General features: G+C 38.2%; 1 protein-coding gene across 50 annotated transcripts in view; it reads left to right on the top strand.

The window, feature by feature from the left end:
• The window catches only part of TTN (titin), a 323,995-nt gene that overhangs the window by 261,708 nt on the left and 49,724 nt on the right, over positions 1-12,563 (top strand). For all 50 annotated transcript variants that reach the window (XM_089779942.1, XM_089779940.1, XM_089779930.1 and 47 more), the window contains 18 exons: positions 47-3,013; positions 3,120-3,440; positions 3,551-3,835; positions 4,054-4,353; positions 4,996-5,298; positions 6,056-6,331; positions 6,434-6,733; positions 6,821-7,123; positions 7,474-7,773; positions 7,905-8,192; positions 8,284-8,580; positions 8,664-8,966; positions 9,074-9,379; positions 10,190-10,477; positions 10,581-10,871; positions 10,976-11,263; positions 11,442-12,032; positions 12,123-12,227. In XM_089779942.1, coding sequence (XP_089636068.1) covers positions 47-3,013; positions 3,120-3,440; positions 3,551-3,835; positions 4,054-4,353; positions 4,996-5,298; positions 6,056-6,331; positions 6,434-6,733; positions 6,821-7,123; positions 7,474-7,773; positions 7,905-8,192; positions 8,284-8,580; positions 8,664-8,966; positions 9,074-9,379; positions 10,190-10,477; positions 10,581-10,871; positions 10,976-11,263; positions 11,442-12,032; positions 12,123-12,227 — 8,112 coding nt within the window. The remainder of the gene's footprint in view (positions 1-46; positions 3,014-3,119; positions 3,441-3,550; positions 3,836-4,053; positions 4,354-4,995; positions 5,299-6,055; positions 6,332-6,433; positions 6,734-6,820; positions 7,124-7,473; positions 7,774-7,904; positions 8,193-8,283; positions 8,581-8,663; positions 8,967-9,073; positions 9,380-10,189; positions 10,478-10,580; positions 10,872-10,975; positions 11,264-11,441; positions 12,033-12,122; positions 12,228-12,563) is intronic.

Here is a 12,563-nt window from a genome sequence, read left to right as displayed (position 1 = left end):
GAAATGAAAAAATATATTGTAATTTCCTTCTTTTTTCTAATTTCAGTACCTCCATATGTGGAACTAGATGTGAAGTTAATTGAAGGTCTTGTTGTTAAAGCTGGTAGCACAGTAAGACTTCCTGCAATCATGAGAGGTGTACCTGTGCCCACTGCAAAATGGGTAACTGATGGCAATGAAATTAAAACAGAAGGCAACTACAAAATTGAAACTGACGATTATTCAACAGTACTTACTATTAAAGAGTGTGCAAGAAAAGATACTGGAGAATATCTTCTCACTGTATCTAATGCAGCTGGCAGCAAAACTGTTAGTCTTCATCTTACAGTTTTGGATGTTCCTGGTCCACCAACTGGCCCCATTAATATTCTTGAAGTCACACCAGAATACATGGTTATTTCCTGGCGTCCTCCTAAAGATGATGGTGGAAGCCCAGTACTAAACTACATTGTTGAGAAGCAAGAATCCAAGAAAGAAACTTGGGGAGTTGCCTGTTCTGGAATCCAGCACACAAAACTTAAGGTTCCACGCCTACAGAAAGGTTGTGAATATATTTTCAGAGTTCGTGCAGAGAATAAGATAGGCATTGGTGCACCACTTGATTCAATACCAACAATTGCTAAACATATGTTTGATCCACCATCTCCACCTGGTAAACCAGTGGTTTCAGATATTACAGAAAATGCTGCAACAGTGTCTTGGACCATACCAAAATCTGATGGTGGAAGTCCAATTACTGGATACATTCTTGAACGTCGTGAAATATCTGGCAAATGGGTACGTGTCAACAAGACACCAGTGCTTGAACTGAAGTTAAGAGCCACCGGTCTCTTTGAGGGCAATACATATGAATTCCGAGCTTTTGCAGAAAACATGGTTGGCATAAGCAAACCATCCCCAATTTCTGATCCAATAAAAATTTCACGTCCTATCAGACCACCTGGACCTCCCATTAATCCAAAACTAAAGGACAAGACCAGAGAAACAGCTGACCTGGTATGGACAAAGCCTCTAAAAGATGGTGGCAGCCCTATTTTGGGATATGTTGTGGAATGCCAGAAAACAGGAACTACACAATGGAACAGGATTAATAAAGATGAACTCATTCCACAGTGCGCCTTTAGGGTACCTGGGCTAATTGAAGGAAATGAATATAGATTCCGTATAAAAGCTGCTAACATTGTTGGAGAAGGAGAGCCAAGGGAACTACCAGAAACTGTTCTTGTAAAGGATATTCTTTCTCCTCCAGAAATAGACCTGGATGTTACCTGTCGTGACTTAATCACTGTCAGAGTTGGCCAAACAATCCATATTACTGGTAGAGTAAAAGGCAGACCAGATCCTGACATAACATGGTCTAAGGATGGCAAAGTATTAGTCCAAGACAAGCGTGTTGAGATGGTTCGTGAATTCCCTCGTATTGAACTCCAGGTGAAAGAAGCCACTAGAGATGATCATGGCAAATACATCATTGCCGCAAAGAACAGCAGTGGACATGCTCAAGCCTTTGCCCTTGTTAATGTACTTGACAGACCTGGACCATGCCAGAACTTGAAGATAAGCTATGTTACAAAAGATTCTTGTATTGTGACTTGGGAAAACCCAATAGATAATGGAGGCTCAGAAATTACAAATTACATAGCAGAGTATCGCCAGCCAAATCAAAGAGGATGGTCAATTGTCTCTTCTGATATAAGCAAACGATTAGTAAAGGCAAATCTCATAGAAAACCATGAATACTTCTTCAGGGTTTGTGCTGAGAACAAAGTAGGCCCAGGCCCTGTCACTGAGACCAAGACTCCTATCCTTGCCATTAATCCTGTTGATAGACCTGGTCCACCAGAAAACCTTCACATTGCAGAAACAGGAAAGACATTTGTCTATCTGAAATGGAGAAGACCAGATTACGATGGTGGAAGCCCCAATTTATCTTACCACGTTGAAAGAAAACTAAAGGATTCAGATGAATGGGAAAGGGTGCACAAGGGCAGTATTAAGGAAACACACTATATGGTTGATAAATGCATTGAAAATAAAATATATCAATTCAGAGTTCAGACCAAGAATGAGGGAGGTGAAAGTGACTGGGTGAAGACAAGTGAAGTTGTTGTGAAGGAAGAATTGCAGAAACCAGTCCTTGATCTGAAGTTAAGTGGTGTGCTAACTGTAAAAGCAGGTGACTCAATTAGACTTGAGGCAGGACTTCGAGGAAAGCCACAACCAGAAGTAGTATGGGCAAAGGACAAAGATGCTACAGATTTAACCAGATCTCCAAGAGTTACAATTGAAACAACTTCTAATGCATCTAAATTTGTTCTTACCAAATCGAAGCGTAGCGATGGTGGTAAATATGTGATTACTGCAACTAATCCAGCTGGTAGTTTTGTAGCTTATGCTACTGTTAATGTTTTGGATAAACCCGGTCCTGTAAGAAATTTGAAGATCTCTGACATTTCCAGTGATAGATGTACTATCAACTGGGACCCACCTGAAGATGATGGAGGTTGTGAAATACAGAACTACATCTTAGAAAAATGTGAAAGCAAGCGTATGGTTTGGTCTACATATTCTGCTGTTATTCTAACAAACTATGCACATGTGACACGCCTCATAGAAGGCAATGAATATATTTTCAGGATTCGTGCAGAGAATAAGATGGGCACTGGCCCTCCAACAGAAACAAAACCAATTATTGCAAAAACAAAGTATGATAGACCTGGCCGTCCTGATCCCCCAGATGTCACTAAAGTCAGCAAAGAGGAGATGACTGTAGTTTGGAACCCACCAGAATATGATGGTGGCAAATCAATTACAGGATACATACTGGAAAAGAAAGAAAAGCGATCATTAAGATGGGTTCCTGTTACTAAGAGTGCAATCCCAGAGAGACGCAAGAAGGTTACAGATCTCATTCCAGTACATGAATACCAATTCCGTGTAAAAGCTGAAAATGAAATTGGTCTTGGGGAACCAAGCTTGCCATCAAGACCAGTAATGGCAAAAGACCCAATAGGTACTATACTGATATATTTTACTGTTATTAAAATAAAACATCAAATTAACAGGATGCTTAGTTGTTCAGATGTATACTTATTCTTGCCCTTTATCATGTTTTTCAGAACCTCCTGGTCCTCCAACTAATTTGAAGGTGGTTGACAGCACAAAAAATTCTATCACTCTTGGATGGGGAAAACCAGTCTATGATGGTGGTGCACCAATTATTGGATATGTTGTGGAAATGAGACCAAAAGTTGAAAGTGCAGCTCCTGATGCAGGCTGGAAACAATGCAGTGTTGCTGCACAAGTTATTCATACAGAATTTACAGTTAGCAGCCTGGATGAAAAACAACTATATGAGTTTCGGGTTTGTGCCCAAAACCAGGTTGGCATTGGCCGACCAGCTGAACTGAAGGAAGCTGTGTCTCCTAAAGAAATACTTGGTGAATGTTTTCTACCTTATCTATGAATTTATCCATAATTTATTTGCTATATTTAGATTTTATTTCACATTCTAAACTTTTTTGTTTTGTCTTTCATGTTCATGTTTTAGAATCTCCTGAGATTGATTTGGATGCAAGCCTAAGAAAATTAGTCACAGTCAGAGCTGGATGCCCCATTAGACTTTTTGGCATTGTTAGAGGGCGACCAGCACCTAAAGTCACGTGGAGGAGAGTGGGAATTGATAATGTGGTCAGAAAAGGACAAGTTGACCTCGTTGACACTATGGCCTTCCTTGTCATCCCCAATTCTACACGTGATGATTCAGGAAAATATTCTTTGACAGTTGTTAACCCAGCTGGAGAAAAAGCCGTATTTGTGAATGTCAGAGTACTTGGTGAGTCACCATAAACAATTTGTAAGCACGTCAATTTTATTATTCTTTCATTATGTATTATAGGGATTTTTATGGCTTCTATCACGATAGCATTTGAGTATCATTGTACATGGCTACTATTACTTCTTCATGTGTAGGAAGCCATTACCACGTTTTCATTGTAATTTAATAACGATTTTTAACAGAGGACTGAAATATAAATTAATGTTTCTTTATAGATACTCCTGGACCTGTGGCTGAGTTCAGTGTTTCAGATGTCACAAAAATGTCATGTCAGCTTTCATGGGTACCTCCTGAAAATGATGGTGGTAGTCCAGTAACTCATTACATCCTGGAGAAACGTGAGGCTGACAGAAAGACCTGGTCAACAGTCATTGCAGATATTAAGAAAACTAGTTTCAAAGTAGCTAATCTTATACCTGGAAATGAATACTTCTTTAGAGTAACTGCAGTCAATGAATATGGTTCAGGTGTTCCAACAGACATGCCAAAACCAATCTTGGCATCAGATCCACTAAGTAAGTATTTCTTAATGTCGATCTTTTGTTCTTGCTTTAATCTCCAGTAAGCTTCTGATTTTTCATGAATGTGGAAGTGTGTAAGTTCTTTATTGCTGCTAACCACTCAGTTACATTAGAATAAATATTCCTAGGAAGATGTGTTTGCTGAATACAGATTAACAACCTGCATACTTATCGTAACTCTAATTTAATCACTCTGGGTATGTCTATACTACCACCCTAGTTCGAACTCCTAGTTCACGTTTCACGAGGAGTAACGGTAGTTCGGACTAGGAAGCCTAGTCCGAACTACCTAGTCCATGCCGCGTGTAGCCGCGCGGCACGGAGTCCGCACTAGCGGACATTTAAAAATGTCACCGCCCGGTTTTATGCAAATGGAAGCCCAGGAAATTCAAATCCCGGGCTTCATTTGCAACTCCGTATGACTACATTAACCACCCTAGTTCGAACTAGGGTGGTAGTGTAGACATACCCTCAGATAATTTCTAATATGTTATGTTTTCCAAATGAAAATAATTTCTGTTACATAAAATCCTTTTTTAATTACTGTAAAAATCAATCCGAATGCTTAGTAATTCTACCAAAGCACATCCACTGAAAAGGGTGATTTTTAATCTTGGGGTTTTTTTTCTTTTTAAGGTGAACCTGATCCACCAAGAAAACTTGAAGTTACTGAAATTACAAAGAACAGTGCAACTTTAGGCTGGTTGCCACCACTGCGTGATGGAGGCTCTAAAATTGATGGATATATTATTAGCTACAAAGAAGAAGAACAACCTGAAGATCGATGGACACAATATTCTATTGTCAAAGATCTGAACATTGTTGTAGTCGGCCTCAAAGAAGGAAAGAAATACAAGTTTAGAGTGGCAGCTAGAAATGCTGTAGGAGTAAGTTTACCCAGAGAAACTGAAGGAATATTTGAAATTAAAGAACAGCTCAGTAAGTAACTAAGTAGTACTATGTCTACTCTTTAAAATCTATTTTAACAATGAAATGAAAAGGGGTTTTGTCTTGGATGGAGTCCTGTGAAATCAATTTTTTAAAAGATCTTTCTGCACTTGCATAGAAGATCCCACTTTGAGTCATCAGTCTCTTGCAATCTAGGAAGAACAAGTGAGACAAATATCTATTAGGGATGAAGTAGGCAGACTTACTCCTGCCTCAGCACAGGGGGACAGACTAGGTATATTCTTGAAGTACCTTCCTTCTCTCATTTATATGATTTGAAGGTGGAATCAGGAAAGCCACATACTCAACTCCCTGACAGAGGATGTGTTTCATGTCACTTCACAGTGACCCTTCTTGATGATTAAGTGGCATAGTCATGCTCCAAACTGCCATTGAGTTACCCTTGGTTAAAAGGATGTTGATGATTTTTGAAGTGCTGCTAATATCTTAGGCATTGTTCAAATATATGAGAAGACAAACTGAACACAAATGTTCACTTACAACCTAAATCAGAATATAAAGATAGATGTCAGAAATGGAGCTTACACTGACAGCTGTCGAATATCAGGTTTCAGGGGTGTTTACAATTTAAACCTGTGGTTCAGACTATTAAGCCATTCCCACTGACAAAGGATACTACCTATCAAATCCTCAGCTCTCCTGCAGAGATGCACAGGACAGTTGCATGAGAAAATAAAATAATTTCTCCTGGAGATTACAAATATTTGTGTGTGTTTTGTCTCTTTAGTGCCACCTAAGATCCTGATGCCAGATCATGTTAATATTAAAGCTGGGCAGAAACTCAGAATTGAAGCACATGTCTATGGAAAGCCTCAGCCAAACTGTAAATGGATGAAAGGAGAACAAGATGTATTTCTATCGAGTCGTCTGGCTGTGCATAAAGCAGAAAAATCTTCAGTTCTCATCATTAAGGATGTGACTAGGAAAGACAGTGATTACTACACTCTTAAGGCAGAAAACAGCTCTGGTATTGCCACTCAGAGAATCAGAGTTGTAGTTATGGGTATGTTTAATTTTATAACCTGTCAACACAGCTAGATTTAACATATTTCATGCTCTGCTGTTTTCATAAAACATCATTTTTTCTCCTTACATCATTATGCAGATGCCCCAGGTCCACCACAGCCTCCATTTGATATTTCTGACATAGATGCAGATGCTTGCACACTTGCATGGCATATGCCTCTTGAAGATGGTGGCAGCAACATTACAAACTATGTAGTTGAAAAGTGTGATGTAAGCCGAGGAGACTGGATAACAGTTGTAGCTTCTGTCACAAAGACAAGCTGCAGAGTTGGAAAATTGACCCCGGGACAAGAGTACATGTTCCGTGTTCGTGCTGAAAATCGTTTTGGCATTTCTGAGCCACTCACATCTGACAAGATGGTTGCAAAATTCCCATTTGGTAAGTTTTAAATGATGGCATTTCCCTGATTTTAATTCTTCTGACAGCAAAAGAACAGATAATGTTATCTCATATGTTTTTTCGCAGATGTTCCAAGTGAACCAAAGAATGCCCGTGTTACCAAGGTCAACAAGGACTGTATTTTTGTGGCGTGGAACAAACCAGACAGTGATGGAGGCAGTCCGATTACTGGTTACCTCATAGAGCGTAAAGAAAGAAATAGTTTGCTGTGGGTGAAGGCTAATGATACCCTTGTGCGTTCTACAGAATATCCTTGTGCAGGACTAATTGAAGGTCTCGAGTATACTTTCAGAATTTATGCCTTGAACAAAGCTGGAGCAAGCAAACCTAGCAAGCCAACTGATTTTGTTTCAGCACGATCCCCAGTTGGTAAGCAAAACATTTAAAAGATTTGTAACACGTCATTAATATTGATGATAAATTTATGATAGTTAATTTGACTTACTACTAGTAATAATTCATTTACTTAATTCTTACTTAATATTTGCAACTTTATAATCATAACTTTTCCCTTGTTTCTTTAGATGTTTTATATGTAATATGAGTGTGCTGTATTAATACATTGTGCAGTCTAGCATTTTTGTTGCAATCTAGCATTTTTGTGTGTGTTTTTAGAAGGATATGTGCTATAAATACCATCCACCACTGTAAAATACTTTTTCTCAAATGTATAATTTTTCTGATGAGGGTAAATTTATGATGATCTTGTTTGTTTTTAGATCCTCCTGGTAAACCTGAAGTCACTGATGTCACTAAGAGCACAGTGTCACTTGTATGGACAAGACCAAAGCATGATGGTGGAAGCAAAATTATTGGCTACTTCGTTGAAGCTTGCAAACTACCTGGTGATAAGTGGATACGATGCAATTCTATTCCACATCAAATTCCTCTAGAAGAATACACTGCTACAGATTTGGAAGAAAATGCTCAATATCAATTTAGAGCAATTGCCAAGACAGCGATTAACATTAGCTGGCCTTCTGAGCCTTCTGACCCAGTGACTATTCAGGCAGAAAATGGTAAGGAATGTATATTTTGAGAAGTATTTACAAACTCTGATAATAGTCAACCATGCATTTGTACATGATATTCATGTGATACGTTTCATTCTTGTAGGTTGGTTAGCTCTCTTCTTTTTGTTTCTTTTCAGTTCCTCCCAGAATAGATCTAGATGTATCTATGAAATCATTGCTTACAGTAAAAGCTGGAACTAACGTTTGTCTTGAAGCTAATGTGTATGGCAAACCTATGCCAACAATTACTTGGAAAAAAGAAGGAGAAGTTTTAAAACCAGCTGAAGGCATTAAAATCACCACTAAGAGAAACCTGTCGACTGTGGAGTTGTTCAGTGTTAACAGGAAGCAGACAGGAGACTATACTATTACAGCTGAAAATGCAAGTGGTTCCAAATCAGCCACCATTAAGCTTAAAGTACTTGGTAAGTTAAAGATTATTTATTCATCTATATTTATAGTTTGGCTGTTATAACAAAAGCTAGAGATATAACCATGGATCATTAATTTTTCCAGATAAGCCGGGTCCTCCTGCCTCAGTTAAAATCACCAGTATGTATGCAGATCGTGCAATGCTTTCTTGGGAGCCACCTCTTGAAGATGGAGGTTCAGAAATTACTAACTATATTGTTGACAAGCGTGAAACAAGCAGACCAAATTGGGCCCAAGTCACTGCCAATGTACCAATTACGAGCTGCAGTGTAGAAAAATTGATAGAAGGACATGAATACCAGTTCCGCATATGTGCTGAAAACAAATATGGTGTTGGAGAGCCTATCTTCACTGAGCCAACAACTGCTAAAAATCCATACAGTAAGCTTCTCTCACATGGTTTTGTGATTAATTGTTTTATTCACTTTTAAGAATATGAAGTAATCTCCAATAAATCTTTACAGATGTACCTGGGCCTTGTGATCCACCTGTGATTAGTAATATTACAAAGGACTTTATGACTGTGAGCTGGAAGCCACCAGCTGATGATGGTGGGGCCCCTGTGACTGGATATATACTTGAAAAACGTGAAACTAAGGCTGCTAATTGGACAAAAGTAAACAGGAAGCCTGTCATAGAGAGAACTGTAAAGGCCACTGGACTCCAAGAAGGAACAGAGTATGAGTACAGAGTGACAGCACTGAATAAGGCTGGACCAGGCAAACCTAGTGGACCATCTAAGGCAGCATATGCCCGTGATCCTCAATGTAAGTTAAAAACATTATTTTGATTTTTCTTATGAAATGACCAAAAGCTTTCACTCGTATTGTTGTTTAATAAACTCTTTGTAACTTCCTATTATTTTCATTCTCAGATCCTCCTGGCCCTCCTGCCTTCCCAAAAGTGGTTGACACAACCCGTAATTCTATAAGCCTGTCTTGGAGTAAACCAGCATATGATGGTGGAAGCCCCATTATTGGTTATTTAGTTGAAGTAAAAAGAGCTGACACAGATAACTGGGTCAGATGCAATCTGCCAAAAAACCTACAGGATACCCGTTATGTGGTAACTGGACTGTCAGAGAATACAGAGTATCAATTCCGAATTTATGCTGTCAATAAGATTGGATACAGTGACCCAAGTGATGTGCCTGACAAACACCTTGCCAAAGACATTTTAAGTAAGTACTCTGGAAAACAAATAAACTTGCTGATTTAAGGGGAGATTTGTGATTTAGATGTAGAAACTTAGAAGAGGGGCTTGCCTCAGCTTGTAGCAGGAAAGCACAGGGGTCCAGCAGCAGAAAGTTTGTTTTACAGAGTGCGGAAGGATTGGTAATTGGAAAAGAAATTAGATTAGAGTCTTTCTTTTCTGGCAAATACTGCCTAATCTTTCTGTCTTCCCACCAGTAATTCCCCCATCTTCTGAGGTCCTCAGTACTTTTCCTACTTTCCCCTAGCTTTCATTCAGGTTGTCCAGATCTTTCTCTTGCCTATCTTTCAAGGAATTTGGAATCCAGCTAACTATACTAAGAACTTCTCATTCTATGGGGCATCCTACCTTATTAAATTTTACTGAGCTCTTGTCCCCAGCTAACTTCATACACAACTAAATGAAGCAAAAGTGTAGCTCCGCCCAGTAATAGTTACATTTTTGTAGGGTAAAAAAATACAGGACAGCAGCTGAGTTACAAGTTCCTTTTAAGGTAGGAAGAAAGAGGGATTGATTCATATGATTGCTCAGGGGGAAAAAGAGATTTAGTTGATGAGAGGAGCTGAAAAAAGAGGAAGTACTGCAGGAGAAACTCAGCATATCAGTTATCTCGATACTAGGCCAAATCCACTTTTTAAATATTATAATATTATAATCACAGAAATAGCCCTTCCGATCCAGTACAATGCAAATAAACTGGGACTTCTGCTCACAGTAATTTTAGTGCTATTTTTAAATAATGAATTTATAAAGTATACATTTCTTATTACAAATGCAGTCCCACCTGAGGGAGATCTTGATGCAGAACTGAGAAAAGTACTTATACTGCGTGCTGGAGTCACAATGAGGATTTATGTGCCAGTAAGAGGACGTCCACCTCCAAAGATTAGTTGGTCTAAAGTGAATGCCAACATAAGAGACAGGAAAGGGCTAGATATCAAGTCAACTGATTTTGATACCTTCCTACGCTGTGAAAATGTAAACAAATATGATGCTGGAAAATATGTGTTGACTCTGGAGAACAGCAGTGGCAAAAAATCATATACCATGGTTGTGAAAGTACTTGGTAAGTGCCAGAATTATTAGTTATTTTTTCAATTACTCTAAAGCCAGTTACTATTGTCTGTATTTTGATTACTAAATTGAATATTTATTTTACATTCATATAGATACTCCTGGGCCTCCTATTAATCTGACTGTAAAAGAAGCATCTAAGGATTCCGCCTTTATTTCATGGGAGCCTCCTCTAATTGATGGTGGCAGTCCAGTCACAAACTATATTGTTGAAAAACGAGACGCAGAAAGAAAATCATGGTCCACAGTTTCAACAGAATGCCCAAAGACAAGTTTCAGGACAACTAATTTAGAGGAAGGGAAATCGTACTTTTTCAGGGTGCTAGCTGAAAATGAATATGGCATTGGCGAACCTTGTGAAACTCGGGATGCTGTTAAAGCTTCTGGTGAGGAAACTGATTATTGTTTTTATACTTTCTTTTAAAAGGAAATTGTTTTTAATTTTATATAAAAGGAATTGGTTTTTAATTTGTAATTTTATTCCTTCTAGAAACACCCGGCCCAGTTGTTGACCTAAAAGCTTTGGCTATAACAAAGTCATCCTGCAATCTAGCCTGGAAAAAGCCTTTCAGTGATGGTGGAAGCCGTATTATTGCATATACTGTTGAAGTTATGACAGCTGATGATTCATGGCAAGAAGTTATGAGGTCAAAGAACCTCCAGTTTTCAACAAAAGATTTGACAGAAGGAAAGGAGTATACTTTCAGAGTACGAGCGCAGAATGATGCTGGATATGGAACACCAAGTGAGATTACAGTTGTGGCAAGAGATGATGTTGGTAAGAATTTCTCCAAATTCATGAATACTGTCTGTCATTTATCTAAATTATATGTTGTTTTATACATATCATGCATGCATACATATCAGTTTAGTTTAGTTTAGAACTCAATTAACATCTTAAATAAACAAAGGGTTTTATGCTCAAATGAGTAATTTATAACCTTTTAATTTTGCAGTGGCACCAGATCTTGATTTAAGAGCTCTACCTGATTTGTGCTATTTAGCTAAAGAAGGTAGCAGTTTCCGTCTCAAAATCCCAATTAAAGGAAAACCTGCCCCAACTGTCACATGGAAGAAAGGTGAAGACAAGGTACTCACTGAGACTGGAAGAGTTGCCTTTGAAGCTACAGCAGTCAACACCACTCTTTTGGTACGTGACTGCCAGAAAGATGATGCTGGAAAATACACGATCACTCTGAAGAACAGTGCTGGCAGTAAGGAAGGCACTATTTCCATAAAAGTTGTTGGCAAACCTGGTATTCCAACAGGACCGGTGAAATTTGAAGAAGTTACAGCAGATGCTATAACCTTAAAATGGGGACCTCCAAAAGATGATGGTGGTTCAGAAATCACTAATTATATCATAGAGAAGAGAGATAATATAAACAATAAATGGGTGACATGTGCTTCTGCTGTCCAGAAAACTACATTTAGAGTTTCAAGACTTCATGAAGGAAATGAATATACTTTCAGGATCAGTGCTGAAAATAAATATGGAGTAGGAGAAGGTCTTAAATCTGACCCCGTGGTTGCAAGACATCCATTTGGTAATCATAAATGCTAGTCTTTTTCATTAAAATTATGTATCCTTGGTATTTTCTTTTTTGTGCTAATTTATTTTTTAATATATTATCTAGATGTACCAGATGCTCCTCCACCACCCAAAATTGTTGAGGTTAGGCATGATTCTGCATCTCTAACTTGGACTGATCCAAAGAAAACTGGTGGCTCACCAATCACAGGTATTCGCCTTAAAAATTTCTTACCATTTTTCTCTCTAGTTCTTCTCTCATCTTATTCAAAAATATAAGAAAACTATTACTTTATTCATTTTAATGTAACCCTTATTTATATATTTTTAAATGTATACTTCCTTTTTGTTCTTTTAGTATATATGCTTGCATTTAAAATAATAATAAACATTTTAAATTCAGTCTAAGAGAAAGAAGAGGAAATGGGGCATTATTGATGTTTCTTGCACATTTGGCCACATCTTGTAAGGAAGGGGACAATAGGTGCACTTATAGTATTTGCATGCCTAAACTAGCATTTGCATTCATAAATCATGTAATTGCATG

Source organism: Pelodiscus sinensis, chromosome 7 (genome assembly GCF_052426305.1).
Source record: "Pelodiscus sinensis isolate ZL-2025 chromosome 7, ASM5242630v1, whole genome shotgun sequence".
In the NCBI taxonomy this organism is placed as follows: domain Eukaryota; kingdom Metazoa; phylum Chordata; order Testudines; family Trionychidae; genus Pelodiscus; species Pelodiscus sinensis.
The sequence above is the reverse complement of the archived record's forward strand: the minus strand, read 5'-3'. Positions and strand labels throughout refer to the sequence as shown.